This window comes from Nannospalax galili, unplaced genomic scaffold, assembly GCF_000622305.1.
Source record: "Nannospalax galili isolate Female #2095 unplaced genomic scaffold, S.galili_v1.0 scaffold1349, whole genome shotgun sequence".
NCBI classification, from domain to species: domain Eukaryota; kingdom Metazoa; phylum Chordata; class Mammalia; order Rodentia; family Spalacidae; genus Nannospalax; species Nannospalax galili.
Genome location: NW_008359755.1, coordinates 1021352 through 1042019, shown reverse-complemented (window position 1 = coordinate 1042019; position 20668 = coordinate 1021352). Strand labels below are relative to the sequence as shown.

Below are 20668 nucleotides of genomic sequence, written 5' to 3'. Positions count from 1 at the left end.
CATGCATGAAATATTTGTTTTCTCATGAGGAAATGGTCATCTCCTACGAGCTTCAAGCACATCCCAGTCTCACACTTCCCTACATGTCACAACCCAGCAGATTTGTGTTCTCTTATGTTTCTATCCCTAGGTAGACTTTGCTGGTGAACATTGGTGCACTTGGTGAAATGAGAAACCACATACACAAGCAAACTGAGATAAAGTAGGCAAAGATCATGACCACATTTTGGCCTAGAACCTTCTTTTTACAGAAAAGCCCTCAGGTACTTTTATTCACAGGCAGATACAATCTTGGCAAGAGCACCTTTCAAAGTCACAATTCTAGCTGTTTTGAATGACATTAGCCAGAAGGTAGAAAAACAAAAGCAGTGGTTTGTCATCAAAACAATGGCAGTGATGTCTGGTTTGTGCCATCCATCAAATATAACTGTCATCTCTGCTCCTACTCTCTGAGGAACAGAGAGGTACTGGAATGAAAGCCATGATGTGGCATTTGCTTTGGACAAGGCGTCCCCATGTCCAGACCTGGACACAATAGTGACTCTGTCCTCTGTGCCAAAACTTCTCACCCAGCTGTGTCTACCCTAGATCTTGAAGTATCTGACCCTCCCTGGGCACAGGCGCACCACTGCAGCACCAGCAGCCCCGGGAACACTAGGCTGGGCCGGCTGGTGCAGTTTGAAGGCTTCTCCTGAGGCTGACTCCACTGAGGCCACAGGTGAGAAGACATGGCGCAGGTCGAAGTGGGCTCCGTGCAACGGAGGTCCTCGGGGAACTGGTGCCACCACAGTGTTGGCTGCAGGGGCTGCAGGTGGAGCATGGTCCACAACAGTGTCAGTGGCTGCTGCAGGGGCTGCAGGTGCAGCATGGTCCACAACAGTGTCAGTGGCTGCTGTGCTGGCGCTGGCTGACTGGGGCTGCAGGGGTATAGGTAGAGAGGAGACCATTTCCTCAGGTGAGACTGCTTCCTCCTCCCAGACAGGCCACCCTGGGTGTGAGTTGCACCCCCTCCCCAATTTCCTCACAGTAGTGATTTTTATTTGTGAGAAATTTAGCAAGAAAGAACTACAGAGGTCTATCACAGGAAGAGGTAATTAGGCCCCACAGTCTCATAGGATTACCTTAGTCACAATAGATTTATACAAGCACATCCCAAGATTATAAGCATCCCCACAATCTCACAGGATTGCCTTAGTCACAATAGATTTACATGAGTAATCCCATGAGTACAAGCATCCCACCCACAGAGACCCTTCACCCTTTATCATCTGTACCTGGGAACTGTCAGGCAGATCTGCCCAATTGGTCTCTGTAACTAAGAAGCCCACTCCCACCTTTCACAAATAAAAAGTTGGCCTGCTTAACTACACACTAGGATGATTCTTATTTGTAGCCACCAGAGCATGAGAGGGAAGGACATGAGTGAAATAACCCTGCACTCTGCTGACAATTTTACGTATGCCAGTGTTATGTCCCACTGTAAGGTTCAGGACAGCAAATACCCTATTACTACTAATACACTGCAGAAGAGTTAAGGGCTCATTGTGTCCTGAAGATGCAAACAAGAATTTCCATGAAGTTACCTGGGTTTGGAACAGCTTGCAGGATACATCAACCTCTTCCCCACCAAGTTTGTGAACGAGCCTTGCCTTGCAGAAGCCGTATTGCTGCTCCCAGAAAGAGAGGAATTGAATTGTACCTTGTGTTAAAATGTGGATTTCTCCTCCAGTTTCATTGAAAGTAGTATTAATACACTGAAGCAAAGAAATTTAACTCATCTAGCTCTTTTTTTTTTTTCATTTGAGACAAGGGTCTCACTATGTAGCCCTGGCTGGCCTAAAAATCTCTATGTAGACTAGGCTGGCTTCAAACACAAAGAGATCTGTCTGCTTCTGCTTCTCAGCTCCTGGGATTAAAGGTGTACACCACCATACCTGGCCTTTTAGTTCTTCTTTTTGAAAGTTTTGGATTTATTTTTATTTTATATGTAAAAGTGTTTTGCTTGCATATATGTAAGTGCACCTGCATTGTGCAATGCCCACAGAGGCCAAAAGAAAGCATCAGATTCTTTGGAACTGAAGTTACAGATGGTTGTTTGCTGCCATGTGGGTGCTGGGAACTGAACCCAAGTCCTCTGCAAGAGCAATCATTGCTCATAACTTCTGAGTCATCACTCCAGCCTGCTTTTAATTCTTCTTCTTCTTCTTCTTCTTCTTCTTCTTCTTCTTCTTCTTCTTCTTCTTCTTCTTCTTCTTCTTCTTCTTCTTCTTCTTTTTGTCTTTTTGAGACAGGGTCTCTCTGTAGCCCCAGCTGTCCTGGAACTCACTATGTAGACCAGGCTGGCCTCGAACTCACAAAGATCTGCCTGCCTCTGCATCCCGAGTGCTGGGATTAAAGGCATGCGCCACCACACCCGGCCTGTTTTTAATTCTTCTTTTTAAAAAACTTTTCCAAGTTTATTATTTCTGGGCAACACTGTTTTGAGATGTTATTCCCATATCCTGAATAATGAGAGTCTCTCTCTCTCTCTCTCTCTCCCCCTCCCTCTCCCTCTCTTTCCCTCTCTTCTCTCTCTCCACATGCACATATAGACACATACACATTAAAATAAAAACTATCTTTTTCTTAATAAAACTCACATCTATACTTAATAAACCTCATATCTATACCTCCTAACTTTGCCTCAAAATATTTATAGTTTCTGGTTACAAAACAAATGTGACATGTAATTCTACACATAACAGAAAACCCAGAAACTATGCTACGAGAGGGAGCATGATCAGCCACAATTCCCGAGGTGAAGAGAGCTACTATTAACATTTTTTTTTTGGTCTTTTTGAGACAGGGTCTCCCTGTAGCTCCAGCTGTCCTGGAACTCACTATGTAGACCAGGCTGACCTTGAACTCACAAGGATCCACCTGCCTCTGCCTCCCGAGTGCTGGGATTAAAGGTGTGTGCCACCACACCTGGCACATTTCTTTATTTTTAAATATAACTTAAAATATAACTTGGGATCATTGTGACTATAGTGCTTATGCCCTGTGCCTTTCACTCATTCTAAGAGCATTTATCTCATGTCACCCATTATCCTATATCATTTTATACTTACTGATGTGCCATATATATTCAACAACACACTCTTGTTGAACATTGGGATCTTTTCTCTATTTTTGGCCATTTGATATGTATGATAACATTTATAGCTGCATTTTTGTCAGACATCTCTGATACTCTCATTAAGCTAAATTCCTATAAGTACAAAGACTCAAATGTTTTCAAGTATCAGAGGTACATCTAAGAAATCAGTTCTTCACATTGCTAGCAGCCAGACACAACCAGGTTGCATTGGGAAACAGCTTCTGTCATTCCTGAAACTTCATGTGCTTCTAGTAGGTGTAATGATTTGATGACTGCTCTTAAAAGGGGAGGTGACACCCTAAAGGAAGGTCTGGCCTAGGGGAGCCCCATAGTGAGTATATATTTTACACTGTCAATTTTTACTTTATTCCTATAGCCTCAAGGTGCAAACTGCAAAGAGATTCTTTGCTGTACAGCCAGCTTTGCCTGGTGGTAAGAGTCCTAGGGTCTAGCCCACTCACCTTTTCCGCCAGCAGGTTGCATTTGCCTGGATCCGTGACTGCTTTAGCAGTACAGTCTGTAGCAACTATTGCAAATTCCACAAGGGTAGAAACTGGGACAGACTGGTAATAAAAATGAAAATGTACATGAAGAAAGGTGACCTGGATTAAAAGGGCAAAAGGAGGCCAGGGGAAAGGAAGGAGGGCGACAGTGTGGCACTGCTTAGGGAGCACAATTCTCATAGATCAGTTGTGTGGCTGGGTTGGTGAGGCTTGTTAGGCTACAGAGGTAGGAGCTGGGTCTTCCCGAAGGAGGAGCAAGTATTCATTGTTCATCATTCAGGGCAAAGGTAAATTTTCAATTAGGAAGCAGGAAGCCAGAAAGCCAACTTTATAAACACAGGAATGGGAACCTGGCATCTCCTGGCCTTCAACCTTGGGACTCAAGGATTGAGTTATTCCAGGCTCCATTGGGAAACTAAGAAATGACCCCATACCTGTTTCATACGCCAGGATCAAGTAAAAATAAACTAGATGACAATCTGAAAGACATTGTGCTCAGAGCCCGTGGACACTTGCGTAATCAAATATCTGCTATTTGGGGATGGGAATTTTCTGGGAATCACAGAATTACCACCTGTAGTAAGGTATTTGCATGTATACCATGACTAGAATACAGATTGCTAGGTTCCTGAAATATCAGAATGCTCTTGCATTCAAATATGTTAAACTTCTGTTAAGCTAGATGAGTTCCTTCCCGCACCTCCTGGATTTAAGAGGCAGATTAGAACCTGCCATTATATGTCTGCCATTGAATAAGTAGACTGATGCCTTTTTAAGTAAGTGTCAATTACCAGACTGCTGCAGATGTTCTTGGTGATGGGTGGTAAATGTGTGGAGCCCATGGAGTGGACCTGGAGTGTATTTACAGTGTGTCTGAACACAGTCCTGGTTTTAAATAGAACTAAAGTCAAACTGTGCCTACTTTAGCTAACTTATGTTAGTGTGGCTCAGCTTGGGGTGGGAGCACTGAGGAACTGGGGAGTTTCGCACCCCTAGAACCCTCCTGCCCCCCCCCCCCCTTCCAAACAACACCACCCTTGCCCTCCGGGTTCTTCGGCCACCCCCTTTTCCCCCTGCCCCCACGAACCCTCCTGCCCCCCCCCTTGCAGACAACACAGTCCTTGCCTTCCGGTTGCTACGGCCATACCTGTTTCCCCCTTGCCACACGTATTCCCCAAGAGTCACCAAACTGCCCAATCTGCTAAAAGAGTCTTAGTTTTTACCACGCGTTGAGCCCTGGAAATTTCCACCAGTTTGTAATAAGTCCCGTTGTTCTGCGCGTTGAAGGCAGCCAGCGCGACTTCGGCGGTGTGCATCACACTGGTGTCGTTGCGTGGGGCCAGCAGCGGGCACCTTGGGCAAATACTGCGCACATCCTCTGCGGAGTCTGGGCAGAAAGAACACGGGTCTCGCCTGCAATTCTCCAAGGCATTCACCAGGCTAGCTTAGTTAGAAAGGACTAAGCATGCTCTCCCGTGTGCCAGACCTTTTCTCTACTTCGCAACTAAACTTTCAAGTGGCTGTGTGAAGTCTGGCTGAGACACAGTTAAGGGGCAGTTTTCACCAGTGAGAACAGCTCCTTAAAGAATGGCATTAGAATCTCAGGACTCGGGAATCCTGACTTGTCATTCTCAGCACGAAGTGAGACTTCTGGGTTCAAAACCATTCTGATTTCTTTCTCGCTTTACAAGAGAAAAATGAGCAGATACGTCATCTCTACCTGGGGTGGAATGACACTGGGCGTGCGTCACGGTGTACTGGCCGTCTTGTTTCAGCACGTGGAAGTCACAGTCTCCCTCCACCGCCTGGAGAAAAACCCACCATGAGGTTCGGGAGTCCTGGTGCCTTCACTGCCCTCCAGAGGACCAGCCTCCCTACCTGCTAATTCTCTTTACAGGCTGTCAGAGGTAACCAGACCAAAGTAACCTTCCCAGGTCATAATGAAATATTATACTCTGCTTTCAATGACATTGAGTCATCTCTCTAGCTCCACCTGATTCTTTATTTATATATAAAAATCAGACCCGGGGAAGGCGCATTCCAGTGGCAGCTTTAGAAATTGCACTCTGCCTCACCAAAAAGGCTGCTGGGAAGTTTGGTAAAACCCTTCTGCCCTTTGCTGAACCAAAGCCACTCACGTGCTCGACCACCAGCCTCACAGAGCAGTTTGCCAAGGGGGTGGGGTCCAGGGCATGACAGGTGGTCTCCAGAGTGTCTAATTCCAACTCATACACCTCTCCAAAGGGCCGCTGTGGAGACAGAAGGAGGTGGTCAGCAGCCCCTCACCCATCCATCATGTGCCTGCCATGAGCTCTTGTGGGTCTGAGCCCAGGGCCCCTTTTGGAAAGCTAGGGGAGAGGCCATCCACTGTTGGTGCCAACCCCCTCTAGCTCAGCACTGGCTTTTCTGATTTTCCACTGTTGACAGAGCAAGGGTTTGAAATGCTACTGCAAGGAAGACAGGGCAGTGGGCTTGGACAGGTTTGGAGTCACAATTCTCAGTCTTGATTTAGAAACTAGAAGTGATGTTGATACTTTTTTTCTTGAACAAGTTCAACCTTTAAGCAGGGAGGCTAGTTGGTCTGGGATAATAGCTGTCTTTGCTTTGTTTTTCTATTCCTCACTCACCTCATTCTTTCTTTTTAAAAATATTTTATTTATTATTCTTATTTTATGTGTGTGAATGTGTTACCTGCATGTATGTGTCATGCAATGCTCATGGAGGTCAGAAGAAGGCATCGGATTCTCTGGAACTAGAGTTATGGACAGTTGTTAGCTGCCATGTGGTTGCTGGGAATCGAATCTGGGTCCTCTGCAAGAGCAGTCAGTGCTCTTAACCACTGAGTCATCTCTCTAGCTCCACCTGATTCTTTATTTATATAGAGTCCTCTCTACTGCATCCCTGGTTGTCTTAGTTTGTTTCTTCATTGCTGTGACAAAATACTCTGTCCACTACCAACTTGGGGAGGAAAGGGTTTATTCAGCTTACATCTCCTGGGTCGCAGTTCATCAGGGAGCCCAAGGTAGGAACTCAGGGCAGGAACCTGGAGGCAGGAGCTGGAGCACAGGCCATGGAGGAACGCTGTTTACTGGCTTGCTCCCCTGGTCCCTGCTCAGCCTTTCTTATGCAACACAGGCCCACCTGCCCAGGGGTGGCACCACCCACAGTGGGCTGGGCCCTCCCACATCACTCATCATGAAGACGCCCCTCAGACATGGCCACAGGCTAGTCCAATAGAGACAATCCCCCAACTGAGGCTCCCTCAACCCAGGTGTGTCAAGTTGACACTAAAGCTATCCAGCACACTGGTCGTCTCTGATGCTAGGAAACTGTCATCACTAGTATAGCTGTGATCTGGGAAACTTGCATAATAACTCTCTGAGGTTGTTCTTGTCCACCTGATTATTTGTCCTTTTTTTTTTTTTTAACATTCTGAAACCCCCCAAATTCTTGAAAAGCTCAACCTGGCACAGTTTGCCTCTCATTTCAGCTCTGCCTGAAGCCTCAGGACCTCCCCCACCCTCCTCACCCCGCCTCCCAAGCAGAAGCACTGCATTTTACAGGCAGGAATGTCCCTGGTAACTCCCTGAAGACAGTGTTTCCATGACGAGAAGCTTGCTGCACTTGGGTTTCCTGAAGAGAGTAACCTGAGAGCTCTGTCCATAGTGCACAATGCTCACCCATTGCCTTCTCCCGCCAATATGCACACTGGGTGTTTATCTCCAGAGCTCAGCAGGCTTCCTGCACTGAACCACTATTATGCCCTTTGCTGCAGTTGCTCTTAAAATCCACCCATGGAAACCCTGATTTTAAATCAGTTGCCTCTTTGTAATGTTGAAGTCAGTCATCAGTCTAGACATCCTAATGTTTATCTTATTTTCCCTCCTAGATCGTAAGTCTCCTGTGACACAAACGGTCTTTTTCATCTTTGTATTAAGTTGAATCACATAGAATTTCCAGCATTGTATGTCAAAAACAGCCAAATATTGGAGATTTTTATAGTTCAGCCTAATATCACCTATAACGTCTGTCATTGGTCCTTGCCTAAGGAAGGCTTGAAATGAACTTACTGAATTAATTCCCCCTAGTCAGTACAAAGCCCAGTTTCAGAACGAGCGGTCAGCAGGTGCCTTGTTCCCACCTCTCCACATCTCTGCTCTGCTCAGCAAGGCATGTTTCCATGCTTGTTCTTTATTTCCAGTAGCCCCAAGGTGATTTGGTTACTGTCTAGTGCATGCATGGAGGAGTAAATCGGATTATGCAAAGACCGCTCTGGGATGTGGATAACTTTGAGGGGAGTATCTTGTATTGAGGAAAGAACCCAGGTCTAGACTCAAGTCTCAGCTTGAATGCTCAGTAATGAAAGATCCTTAAACAAACAAACAAAAAAATGGCACCTCATCAGAGCCTTGATGCATGTATGACAAGGACATCATGTCTACCACCCAGGCCTGGGAAGGGGAAAGGGAGGGCTTAATGAGGAGGTGATCTATGTTAAAGGGTTGGCACACATAGGCACTTGTCAAATGCCACTCTATGCTTTTGTCAGAGATGGGTAGAAGACAAGAAAGGTAAGTGATTTCCAGAAAATGATACCTTGGCAAATAGGTGCCAATCTCTTGGGCCCAAGTCTTTCCAGCAAGTCATACTTTCCACCTGTAATCTGTAAAGTATCCTTCAAAGCCCCCCCTTTTTTTTGTTCTTCCTGTGGCCCCACACCCCATCTAGCACGTCTGTGAGATTCATGACTGCAGTACTGATGTCACCTCTCTTGCCCCTCCTCTTTCCATTTCTTGAACTTCTGAGAAGAAATTGGTTTCTTCTGCAGTAGTTTCATTTGTGCTGGGGGTTTTGGGGCACTGGGTTGGGCTCTATACATAGATTCTTTTAGCTCATTCATAATAGCAGGCTCACTTACCCGAGACCACACCTTGACTTTTTCAATCTGGTTCAAGATATGCCTGAATCCCCAAAGAAGGCGTTGATTGAGGTGTTCCACAGCCAACAGAGCCATGTGCTCTACTTCTGGGTCATCACATGCTAGTTCTCTGAAACCCAGGCTTGGACCATGTGGGGCTGACTGGCAGCCCCAGAGCTGAGCAAAGCAAAGGAGCAGGACAAGGGACTTCATGGCTGCCCCAGAAAGCCCCTGGCAGGTCAGCAGATGAATGGAGCTATCAGGACCAGCCCAAAGGTTCTGCTTGGAGAGCTAGATCAATGAAGAGGCAGAGGGCTTTATTTATCTGTTGGAGCCTACAGAAGGAATTGCATAAGAGCATGGGATGAATTCTGTTCTGGTTCCAAATAACCCCTGCAAACACTAGCTCTGGAAAAGCAAATAAGTTAGGACATCGCTGATCCCCAAGAAATCTGCCAAAGTCGATGCTGCTGTGGGGGAGATGCTCCAAAGTCTGCTTGGAACATGGCAACGACAGCAGAAGGATGAGGCAGCTGAGGGATGAAGTGGACACAGCCAGCCCAACACACAGTGGGCTAGAAGTAGAAGGGTCATCTGCCTGCATCTGAGCATGCCACGGGGCCCATATGGGGTGACAATACACAGTTTGCTGAAGTCTTCTGTTGGAAGGTGACCTCTTCCAAGAAGAGTCCTAGAGGAAGAGGTATAGAAAAGTCCACAGAGGTAGAAAAGATACACAGCATGGAGATGCTGAGCTCTTTGGTAAGATTCTTGGAGCAGAGAAGGAAGGAAGGTATTTCCTCTTGTTTCAAGAATGGAAGTGAAAAGAGGGAGTTCCGATGGCAGGGCCAGCACAGTCGTGTGGACTTCTCTCCTCCTTAGCCTCCTTCCTGCAGCCCTCACTACTAGGCCCTGCAGGGAATAGCACAGCCAGGCACAGACCTAGGTCTTCTGGGTGACTGACTCTTTGACACCAATAGCCCTGTGGTTTCATCTAGTGCACAAGTGCAGTGGAATGGAGTTCTAGCCCATGAACCATTCATTTGACAAAGCTCTGGGGTAGAGGCCAGCACTGCAGACTGAAACCCTGGACAAGCCACTAAGAACACACATCTCCTTGACACTCTTGAAAGACTTAGCAGGATGGTAGCACGTCTCAGTGTCCAGAGCAGGGTGTTGACTCCAGGTATTGCCTTTTAAGTGGCCTTTGACAGTCCCAAGTGTGACCTCCAAGGAAGGTTGGCAGGACAGCGACAAGCTTGGGGAATGTTATAAAAGGATTTGGTTTCACCTTGAGCAAAGAAGCCCTAACATGGAGACCAGCACATTCTTCAAATATTTAGAGGTCATTGCCACGTGTGGGTGGGTTTGTTCTGTGGTTTAATATTGCTTCAGAGAGAAAAAAACACTTGGGTCCAAAAGGGGAAGAAAAGAAGGTGATTTCTGAAGGGAATCTCATGGCATTGACTTAAGGGTCGGACTGGGTTGGGGTAGGAAGGAATGGTGACAGGGCAGAGGCTTGAACATTTGCTCCCAGACATGCACACTGTACAGAATGGAATGGCATGGCCTATTCAATCAGGCCCTGGGTTCTCTTGGAGAGGGGTCATAACTCCAGAGACATCTAGCCAGTCATCTAGCAAAGCCAACTTCTTATCACCTTTATGGAAATTTTATTCTAGGGCCTGATTTGTGAACTTTTTGTGAGTCTATGCTTTGCTTTAAAAACACCAAATATGTGCATTATTGAATATTTGGAAACATGTTCAGTGAGCTCAAAATTTGTAAGTCATAAGCTCAGGTATATACATTATAACTTTATTTTCCACAGCTCAATTGAATTTTTGACCCTGGGTCCTTATTTGTGAAAACTTAACATAGTCACTTTCACATAACCTGATTTCTCGGGTACTTGGGTTGGAACTCAGTCCCGCTCCATTGCTTTCCTTGCTTCATCCCCCACTGGGGTTAGAAATAAACCTTGTGGTGAAAATGGGTGATTTATGCAAATGCCTCATTAATCCCAGGTGGAAAGGTGTGTGTACCTTTGCTTGTGCTGCAAGGCCCTGTCCTGGAATCTTCTGCCAGGTAACCTGTATCCTCTAGTCCTCAGGCCCATCTACCTGGCAGCTCTACCTGTGGGCAGTGTGCCGCTTGTTACTACTTTAACCGCTAGCATGGCAGTCCTCCCTGCTGTCCCAGATCACTGGACCCTAGTCAAGCTATTAGATGCTTTCTAGACCACAGGCCTTCTCTCTCAGCTCCTTCTCTAAGTCTGGGAAAATTGAGCTGCTTTGACCACACACAGAACAGGGAACTTTAGGAAGCAGCCTTTAAGCTCATCTTCAAAGACACCCCTAAAGTCACAGCCCCTCCACTGCTCTGCTGCCACCTGCCACTCAAGGGCTTCTCCCTGCAATTCGATGCCTCCTTGTGCTACCCCTGCCCTCCTGGGAGGAGACCCTCCATCTTCTACTCTCATCAGAGGGTGGTGTCTAGGTATGTCTCTGCTGCCATCCCTATCCAAGAGTAGGCAGAGGGGAAGGAAGTTCTGTCTGATCATAAGTCCTTTCATCATTCCTGCCTTACACATGGAGTCTTTCTTTTGGAAGCTCTGTTCCTATATCTTTATTGGTGATAATTTCTAAAGCATTAAGTGTTTCAGCCAGTATGAAGTACTTAGCTGATTATATATTCAGCTGATGCTAGAACAATAAGGCATGTAGTTGAGAGCGACTAATACCTTTCCCATTACTGTAGCAAAAATAAATACTGAGTGGGGCTGGAGAGATGGCTCAGGGGTTAAAAGCCCTGGCTGCTTTTGCAGAAGTCTTGGGTTTGGTTCCCAGCACCCATATGATGACTAACAGCCAGCGGTAACTCCAGTTCCATGGATCTGACCCCTCTTCTGACCTCTGTGGGCATTGCAGGCATGTGGTGCACACACACACACGCACACACACACACACACACACACACACAACTATTCAAACACATAAATAAAATCTTTCTTAAAAAACAAATAAATGCTGGGTGATATAAAGTCACCCACTAGCAGATATAAACAGTGTTATCATGCAGATACAGTGTTAATATTTAGGTGTATTACCATCTTGTCTTTTTTCCTATGCAAAATCTTATTTTTAATATAATTTAGATCAATTGAATGCACCAATTCTTATTCCCCTTTCATTTAGAATTACATTTGAATACTGCCCCATATTATTAAGTAGACTTAATGATTGTCTATTACTCTATTGAATGCCATATCATAATTTACTCAACCATTCCCCTCTGTTGGGTATTTAGCTGGTTCTCAATTACTCATGCTCATATAAAAAGCTGTAATAAACACAGTATGATGGCACATACCTATATTCCCAGCACTGGAGAGGCTGATACAGGAGAATTACAAGTTGGAGACCATCTTGGGTTACATACCTGTTACCTTGTCTCAAAAAAAAAATTCTTTTTAAATGCTGCCTGGGCCCAAAGAGATGGCTCAGTGGTTCAGAGTACTGGCTGCTCCTGCAGAGGACCTGGGTTTGGCTCTCAGCACCTACGTGGTGACTAACAACCATCTACAACTCCAGTTCCAGGAGACCCAATGCCTTCTTCTGGCCTCTCCAAGCATTGCATGCACAAGTGCATTTACATACATGTAGGCAAAACATATATATGCATAAAATTAAATAAATTTTTAAAATGCTGCAGTGAATCTTTGGCTTTCAAGACAGAGTCTTAGGAGTATATAAGACATTTTAAATCGAATTTTTGCAATTTTCATTCAATATATTTGATGGTATTTAGATCCCTTCCCCTATCCACACCCCCTCTTACTGCCCCCACCCAATTTAATGGACTCTATTATATATAATAAGACCTACAGAGTCTAATTTGTGTCTCCAAATGTCCTTCAGTGTAGGTCCATCCACTGGAGCCTGCTAACCTACCAAGAGTCCCATCTGTTACAGTCATCTGTTGCTACAATTTCCTTAGGTGGGGGGAGCGTCTTGCCCACTTCCTTATGTCTACACTGGTATCTTTTTTCTGGTTTGAGCTTGCATGGGACTTGTGCGTGCTGTTACCATTGCTGTGAATTCATATGAGTAACTGACCAACTGTCTGGAAAACTGTTTCCTTGTAGCCATCCACCACCTCTGGCTCTTAAAATCTTTCCAATCTCTCTTCCACAATGCTTGCTGAGCCTTTGTAGGCAGCAGTCTGATATAGGTGTCCTTAAATAGGACATTTATAAGGCTCTTACCGTCTGTTGTAAACCGGCTTACCAGAAGGGCTAGGCCAGCTTCTAGCCTGGCATTTCTGTGCGGTGTCACTGCAGCTTTGCTCTTCCCTCCTTTCCCACCATTGTTTCCATAGTGACTTTTGTGGGATCTCAGATGTATGAAAATCACTAGAAAACATATTAGACACTTTATCAATATCCTTGGCTTTATCTCAATTACTCCGTATGTGCAATAGTTACATATTAAAATAACTTTGGAGGGGCCGGAGAGATGGCTCAGTGGTTAAGAGCGCTAACTGCTCTTGCACAGGACACGGTTCGATTTCCAGCACCCACATAGCGGCTACTAACCGTCCTCAAGTCCGGTTCCAGGGGAATCCAAAGCCCTCTTCTGACCTCTGTGCCATTGCACGACACAGGTGCACTCACATACGTGCAGGCAATATAGTCATACATGTAAAATAAAAATAATAAATATTTTAAAAAATAGCTTTGGCATGAAACTGACATTCATGGTCTCTAACGGGCTTTTTCATCTTTCTTAGAAAGAAATTTCCATTTACTGATAGCGAAGAAGAAAACACCCGATTGTTTAGTATGTAGTCCAAAATGACATAGGACTGGTGCTGAAGAGAGGTGCCTAGTATTTTACTGTGCCTAAAGATAGTAGTTTCAAACTTTAAAAGAATTTCCCATGCTGAACACATACACTCATGAGTTTCACCCATCTGGCTTCAGCTTCTTTGAATACTGTTAATACTTCATTATTTTAACTTCTCATCTGTGCGGTTTTCTTCAGGACGCTTCTATCATTGTAATGCAACAATATTCTGTATTCACACTACATATGATACAGTGTGTGAGAAAGGGGCTGGAGAGATGGTTCAGTGGTTAAGACCACTGGCTGTTCTTACAGAGGACTTAGATTTGGTTCCCAACACACTCATGTGGCAGCTAACAACCAACCGTAACTCCAGTTCCAGGGGATCCAAGCACCCTCCTCTGATCTCCATGGCCGTTGCCCAACATGGGTGCACGTACATACACTTAGGTAAAAGACCCATAGACATAAAGTAAAAGAAAAATGATTTGTCTTTTTGGTTGAGAAAGCAAGCCCCCAGGTCCCAGGAGCAGAAGCAGATCAGCAGCAGCAGGGTGCTAGTCAGGGCTACTGATGGCAGAGACCCCAGATGGCAGAAAATGGCCTCAGGGCCTCTGAATCTGTTCAGGGGCTCTTCATCAGGGTAGTGCCTCATTGCTAGGGTAGCTGATGTGTTTGAATTATTCCTGCACAAAGTTTTTAAGCCAGGCCCAGTGACACAAGCCTGTAATCCTACCTACTGAGGCTGAGGCAAGAGAATCACAGATTCAAGTCAGCCTGGGCTAGAGTGAGTTCAGTGCCAACCTAGTCAACTTAGTGTAACTCTCAGGAAGAAAAGGGAGTAGAGCTAGGCATATAGTTCAGTGATAGAGCATGTCCAAGACCTGGGTTCAATCCTTAGTTCAGGGAGAAAGAGAGAGAGAGAGAGAGAGAGAGAGAGAGAGAGAGAGAGAGAGAGAGGAAGAATTCAGTATTTATAGTTGCCCAGTGAGACTCAGAACGAGAAGGCTAACATAAATTTGGAGACTGAGTTTTCAGAGATTGGCTCCCTCTGTGACCCTGACAGGGGGCTCAGTCTAGAAGGATAGAGCTAGACTAGGGTAAATACCAAGTGAGGTGGTATGAAAGGTGACAGCTAGAAACCCAGCCTCTCACAAACCAGAGCACAAATGTATGCATACAAGCAGCAGCAGAAGGCCAGCTGCCACAGGGTTAGTTTAATCACTGGGTCAGCTGGCTCTGCCTTTTCTGGTTCTTAAAGGTCCAAGGCCCTGTGAAGCTGGATATTTAATTTCTGGTAAGCCTGCTGCATCTTCATTCATATGTTCCAAAAATAACGGCTTCTGAGCACCTACTATCTGTGAAGTTAGGTGCCTGGACACAGAGATGAGAAGACACCATCTGTCCTGAAGGAGTTCAACTCATTGGGTTCAGCAACATTTGATCAGCTAGGATCTGTAAGTTCTTGTACAGCATTGCCATACTCTTTTATTTTTATTTAAATGACACAGTTATTGCTGCATGTAATTCATCACATACATTAAGCATAAAATTTCCTGTGGGGAATAATAAATGTGATTTTTAATAAGTCTATTTCTTATTACCTTTTTTTTAAAAAAAAATCTTAACTAGTTTATTGGGCTTGCTAACAAAGCATAGGGTGGGGTTTATTTACAGAAGAGTGGGCCCCCTCATTTACAGCTGTGAGGGAAAGTCCACACTCGAATATAGATCCTGTGACTTCCGGACAGCCGCACAAAATGGCCAGAGAGGTGCCTCACCATACTCTTACTGTATGAATGATCACCATGTCTTGGGGCATCAGACTGGGATTTACTTCTCCAACATAAAATATCAATCAACAGAATGTCAGTTAGCCTTGTCCGAGGACCCATCAGATTTCTTGGAAAGGTAACTTAGCACCAGTTGTCCCCAAAGACAGCACCCAGTTATCTGGAAGTGCCCTTTATATTCAGTACTTCTGTACTGTAGTTGGAGGACATGTGCCTGACCTCAGGCAAAAATATTAAAACACAGTGACCTTGCCCTCATAACCACAGCCTGGTTTCGCATTTCTAAACGCCAAAAGAAAGCTGTATTTGCAGACATATAGGAGAAGAGTGGACTCAGACAAAGTGGGGCAAGGGAGGGGTGCAGGTGCCAAGTTTCAGGAGGCACTGCCTTTGGGGTTGCTTCTTTAAGTTCTGTGTTCTTGGCTCTTCCTCTTGTACTGTAGTCCTGGCCTTAGAAGAGGCAGGATAGAAGCCCAGAACAGCAACAACAAAATGCTTCATGCCTCAAAAGGTCTTTCTCCTTTTTCAAGGGTCATTTTCATTGCTGCTGCTGTTCCTGCTGTTTGAGCTGGTGAGATATGCCCAGGAACACCCCAATCCATGCTGCTGGCTTTACCTGATCCCCAAAGAAATAATGGGAAATCTTTTGTTTGACAGAAGACTTTCCATTACCTGCTGCTCAGTATGGTTCACCCATCACATGTTCTATCTCACAAAACAGAAAATCAGTTTAGAGTCAAAGAAATAAGCAGTGGGCTTGCAGGGGATGCAATCTCACCTCCAAAGGAAGCCAGCATTTGTACACTCCTGTCTGTAAAAAGCAATAGAGCGGCACAGTTCTGATCCTCTCCTTTACAAAGGAGGAAGCAGAGGCTCAGGCAGATTCTAGAACTTGACCAGGCCAACACATCAAGTAGGCAGAGAGCCTAGATGAGTCCAGACACTTTGCTTCTCTATTGATTCCAAACCACAAGGATATGGGGTCAAAAGAAAGGTGGGGATTTGGCTTCTGGACACCACTGATCAGTCAGCAAAATGATTTTTCTAAGCAATAAAAAATAGACTTTTGGAAAAAAAGCTAAAGGAATATAAAAGTAGAATGAGTTCAGTTAATAGTGGCAAAAATTTTTTATGATGAGTTTGCCCATATAATTTCAGTGAGTAGAAAATACTTAGAAATCAGTTTTTCTGGAAAAAAATCTGTTGACTTTAGTGATGACTTGGATGGTATTGAAGTCATCACAACTGTAAACTTAGAAAACAGACAAAAGGTAAATGATTACACTATTTCTAGTTAGGTATTTTTCAGGGAAATGCTGGCCAGTGCAGAGAATCACAGCCACCTTTCCTGCTGGCTTCTGCCATCACTGTTTTGGGATCTTTAAGGTGGGTTCCACTCTTCAAACAGATTGGAAGTGAGAAGTGACACAATCTTCTAATGATCCCTACTATGTGCTTGCTGGGGTTTGGACATGAAGATTTTCAGATGCGCCATGGCTTTACCCTTGGTTATCCTGAGGCCACTGGCACCAAGTAACTAGAGGCACCTTACTAAATTTGGGCATGTAATAATCCACTGTGTGAATTATTGGGGTTGCAGTGGGTCCTTTCACAGTGTTAATAGTTAAGATTCTACACATCTATTTACTGACATGTATAGAATATTCTCTGGACACAAACTCGCTAACTTCAAAACTATTCCTTGAACTTTTGTGTGCTAAGGAAACAGACCTAAACAGTGTAATCCCTTGCTTCTAGTTGTTCCTGCTGTTTGTGACTGCAGAGCTCTCTGCACTCAGGAAGAATAGGCTGTGGTTCCTGCCTTCAGCCGGAAACCCAGAGGAATGCAGTCCCCTCTGTCATATTCAATCTCCTATCACTAGAACTTGCTTCCCACCCATCACATAATGAGCCCCATACATGATTACCAACTGAGGGGCTGTAGAACAGCCTCTCACAAAGTGCAGGAACTCCCTCTGGTACGTGGTTGCTGCTTGAGGAAGTTCAGATGCAGAACCTCTCTTCCACTCTGGCAACGTGCTCTGTTGTTAAATCATTCTGGGAGCATCCTATTTTAAACCCTCACCAGGCAGCCCAGAGTTTTGTGGTTTTGGGGTTGTTTTTCCCCCTCAGCAGCTACACAGACTAAATCCCTGGTATCTAAGTTTGGCTCTAGGTCTACAGAGACATTCATGATACATCCTACTCCCCTTTCTGATCTCCATTACCCTTTTCCTTCGGTCACTGCTGAAGTGAATTTGTTTTTATACTTCCTAATCATCTGATTGAATAGGCAAGATTGACACCAGCAGCTAAATGGTGAGATAAGTCGTCTTATGATCAGCCAAATCAGTTATGTAGCAGAGTGGCTGTGGCTCATGTGTATAGAAGCGAACAGTTCAACAATCGCAGGGTGGAAGCTGGTCAACTGTTATGACAGGATGGTAGGGTTTCTCCTGGTTTTCTAGAAGTTCATCTGGACTCTCGGACTCACAGTGAAGTCAAAACACAAGTATTCTCTATGATTGTCTAGGTTTTGAACAGGGAAACACAGACTTTACTGAAAGACTTGTAAGGGGGTGAGCCTCCCGTTGATCATAAACCAAGTGAGGCTCTAGGCTGGTAGCACTTCTTTTTATTGTCTGATCTCTTGAATGCACTTAGGAAGGTGTGAAGTATTTGTTGCATGTGTTCTTTTTCAAGCATTGGACAGAACACTGGAGAAACAATTTTGGAATGGAGGGGGTGCAGATCACAGGACCAGGGCAGCTTTCCGTGTGTGCTGGGATTGTGCAACCAGAGGCTCAATTATTTGATGGATTAAGCAATAGGCTGCTCCTCAGGACCTAGAAGATTCTGGCAGAAACTGGGGCAGTGGGAGGATAGGCAGGAGCAGGGAGGCAAAGGTGGTAAGATGAAGAGGGGTTAGATGTGTGAGAGGCAGGGATTCAGGAGCAGATTAGCATAGTTCTGAGCCTCTGTCTGGATTCAAGGCAGACCCAATCCACTTCTGCCACTATGTCAGCTATGAGACATAGCTGGAGATTAAACTTTACTAAGCCTTAGGTTTCTTCATCAGCTAAATATGGACAATGACTAGTAGAGATATCCTGATGATTTAATGCAATAACATAAGCAAAATGTTCACTGGAAAGCCTGGCACAGAGTTGGCTATCAATAAATTGTAATCATTCATTCTAATACACACTCCAGTGCTGAGAGCACAAAGGTAACGTGGAGAATGCTCAAGATGAAGACGTGACCTTTGTCTTCACATAGCCTGTGTACAGAAGCAATGTAGCCTAATGGCTAAGGGCAAAGGCTCCTTGGCTTGGTTACCCTGGGCAAGTTGCTTAAATTTCTGAGTCTCATTTTACTCATCTGTAAAAGGAATAACTATGGAAATGCATACTTCAAAGGATGATTTAAAGCATTCCACAAGAAGTACACCCAACATTCCTAGCATGTACCATCAATATTACCAGAAACTCGGAAGAAATACGATAGGTGAAAGATACTACATACATATTTTTCTATCAATGTGCTGTCCTAAAAGGGCCTTATGTTGGTAACTTCTGTCAACCAAAGGAACCAGAGGAAGAAAGGGAGACGGTCATATCACAAGAACACAGCTGGTTGGCTGGGCATGGTGGCACACACCTTTAGTCCCAGCACTCGGGAGGCAGAGGCAGGTGGTTCTCTGTGAGTTCAAGGCCAGCCTGGCCTACATATTGAGTTCCAGGACAGCTGGGGCTACAGGGAGACCCTGTCTCAAAAAGACCGAAAAAGAAAAGAAAGAAAGAAAAGAAAAAAGAAAAAGAACACAGTTGGTTTTCCATCCAAGGAAATCAGTAAGGCAGGTCTCCAGGATGAGAGCAGTAAGCAGTCGGTGGGAGTGGCTGCTGGGGACTCAGGAGGCAGAGCACTCAACAAAGAAGAGAAGTAGGTACATTGTGCTGGAACCCTGAAACAAGGCCCAGGGAAGTGGAGGAGAGCGTCTTAGGATCTCCCCTGGGAGGGGCTCCAATAGGCACTTAAAAGACCACATGCTTGGTAGGATGCTCAGCTTCCACTTGGAATGTACATGTGCAATCAGAGCTGACTTCCCAGGGATGTGCCCTGTACATGGGCACTGGGTCCTGCACTTAGAAGTGTCCTACACCTGGTGGAATGCTGTGTTTTAGCTGTCTTCATTCTCATTGGGACATGCAAAGCACATAGCCTGTCCTGTCAATCCCAAGTGGAACAAAGAGGAACTGAATATTGCTGGCATCCATTGAGGAGAGTGGTATGGAAAAAGAGTGAAATGCTGTAGGTATGATGGACTTCCCCACAAGGAAGCCGGGAGCAACCCAGCAAGCAGTGCAAGTATTGGCACTTATTAGTCCCTAAAGTCAGACTGTGGAGATCAGATGAGAGAGAACAGAAAAGGGCATTTTTCCTAGAAAAATCTCACAATCCTTAATTCTGACCTTATTACCATATATTTGCATTTCAAGTACTGTTTCTATCAAGTTTATTCGAATGCCATTATGTCTAGTACTTGTAGTAAATGACAAGCCAGTTCAAATTTTGTTCTTTCCATTTGATTTGCACAAATATTTGACTTCACTTATTCACTAGGCTTTTGGTTTTTCTTGTCCAGTGAATTGTAAGGCTTGCTCTTTCTCTCCTCATCAGACAGTAGCATAGATAGCTAGCTGTTCTCTGTACTCCCTAGGCCTCTGCCTTATTTTTTCCATATGACGAATGAGCCATGATAACTGTATTTTCCATTTTGAATAAATCAGTTTATTAAGCACATAGCAAACAAGAGAAAAAGAAGAAAATAGCAAGCAGCAGAAAGATAGTAGAGCATCAGATCAAACACTTACGCCATCCAGCAGAAGTCAACTGGGGGAGCCCTGGGACCAGAACAGTCAGCTGCAGGTTCCGGACAGACACAAAGGACCCAGGCAGAACGTCTTCTCCTGTGTAAGATTTCCCAGTGAAAGAACAAATAGCAAAGACAGAGATGACATCATCAAGTGGGGTGCTCACAACATCCATCAGAAACCGACTGGGGAAGTTCGGGCAGGCAGCTGGAGTTCCTGGCTGCGCTTCTCTCCGTGAATAAGCTTTCCACAGCTGAACTTCTTATGGCTGAACTTCCAGCTTCCTCTCCCTGTAGGCACCTTTACATCTGGAATAAAGAGTTAGGGGGCCAGACCATTCCCAGACAAGGACGTTTGGAAGACATTTTGAGGCAAACATGCTTGGATCTGAAACGGGGGTGGGCAGCCCTGTTTCCAAAGCCAGTTTCTCAGTGAGCTCAAACAGCATATGACAATTTATCAATATAATGTATATTACACTTGTCCTAGGTGGTATTGCTGCTTTTCTGGTAGTTCCCAGGGCACACAGCAATGTCTGGCATCAGGCAAACGTATCCAGAGGTAGGCAGCCATATCTTGTAGAGGGTAAGTGCC

The 20668-nt window shown here is 45.0% G+C and overlaps 1 protein-coding gene across 3 annotated transcripts; it reads right to left on the bottom strand.

The window, feature by feature from the left end:
- Positions 1-213: 213 nt before the first annotated feature.
- On the bottom strand, positions 214-20264 carry Ahsg (alpha 2-HS glycoprotein). Of its 3 annotated transcripts, none has more exons than XM_029558915.1 (8): positions 20075-20264; positions 12850-12974; positions 5781-5891; positions 5363-5447; positions 4866-5029; positions 3601-3702; positions 1584-1667; positions 214-917 (listed from the first exon to the last, which is right to left on the bottom strand). In XM_029558915.1, exons 1-8 carry the CDS (start codon positions 20247-20249, stop codon positions 585-587), a joined length of 1179 nt encoding a protein of 392 aa, XP_029414775.1. In that variant the 5' UTR covers positions 20250-20264; the 3' UTR covers positions 214-584. The 3 variants fall into 3 exon arrangements, with proteins under 3 accessions (XP_029414775.1, XP_029414776.1, XP_008821870.1); XM_029558916.1 differs by lacking the exon at positions 20075-20264 and adding an exon at positions 15979-16012; XM_008823648.3 differs by lacking the exons at positions 12850-12974; positions 20075-20264 and adding an exon at positions 8561-8871.
- Positions 20265-20668: the final 404 nt, after the last annotated feature.

Bases quoted from the DNA above. Each gene is read 5' to 3' on its own strand.
- Ahsg (XM_029558915.1), bottom strand. From the start codon at position 20,249: ATGGATGTTGTGAGCACCCCACTTGATGATGTCATCTCTGTCTTTGCT. The intron at 3,703-4,865 runs GTAAAAACTAAG...TTTTATTACCAG, and splicing joins TTTCCAGGGCTCAACGCGTG to TCTGTCCCAGTTTCTACCCT. The intron at 918-1,583 runs GTAACTTCATGG...ATACCCCTGCAG, and splicing joins GCAAGCTGTTCCAAACCCAG to CCCCAGTCAGCCAGCGCCAG.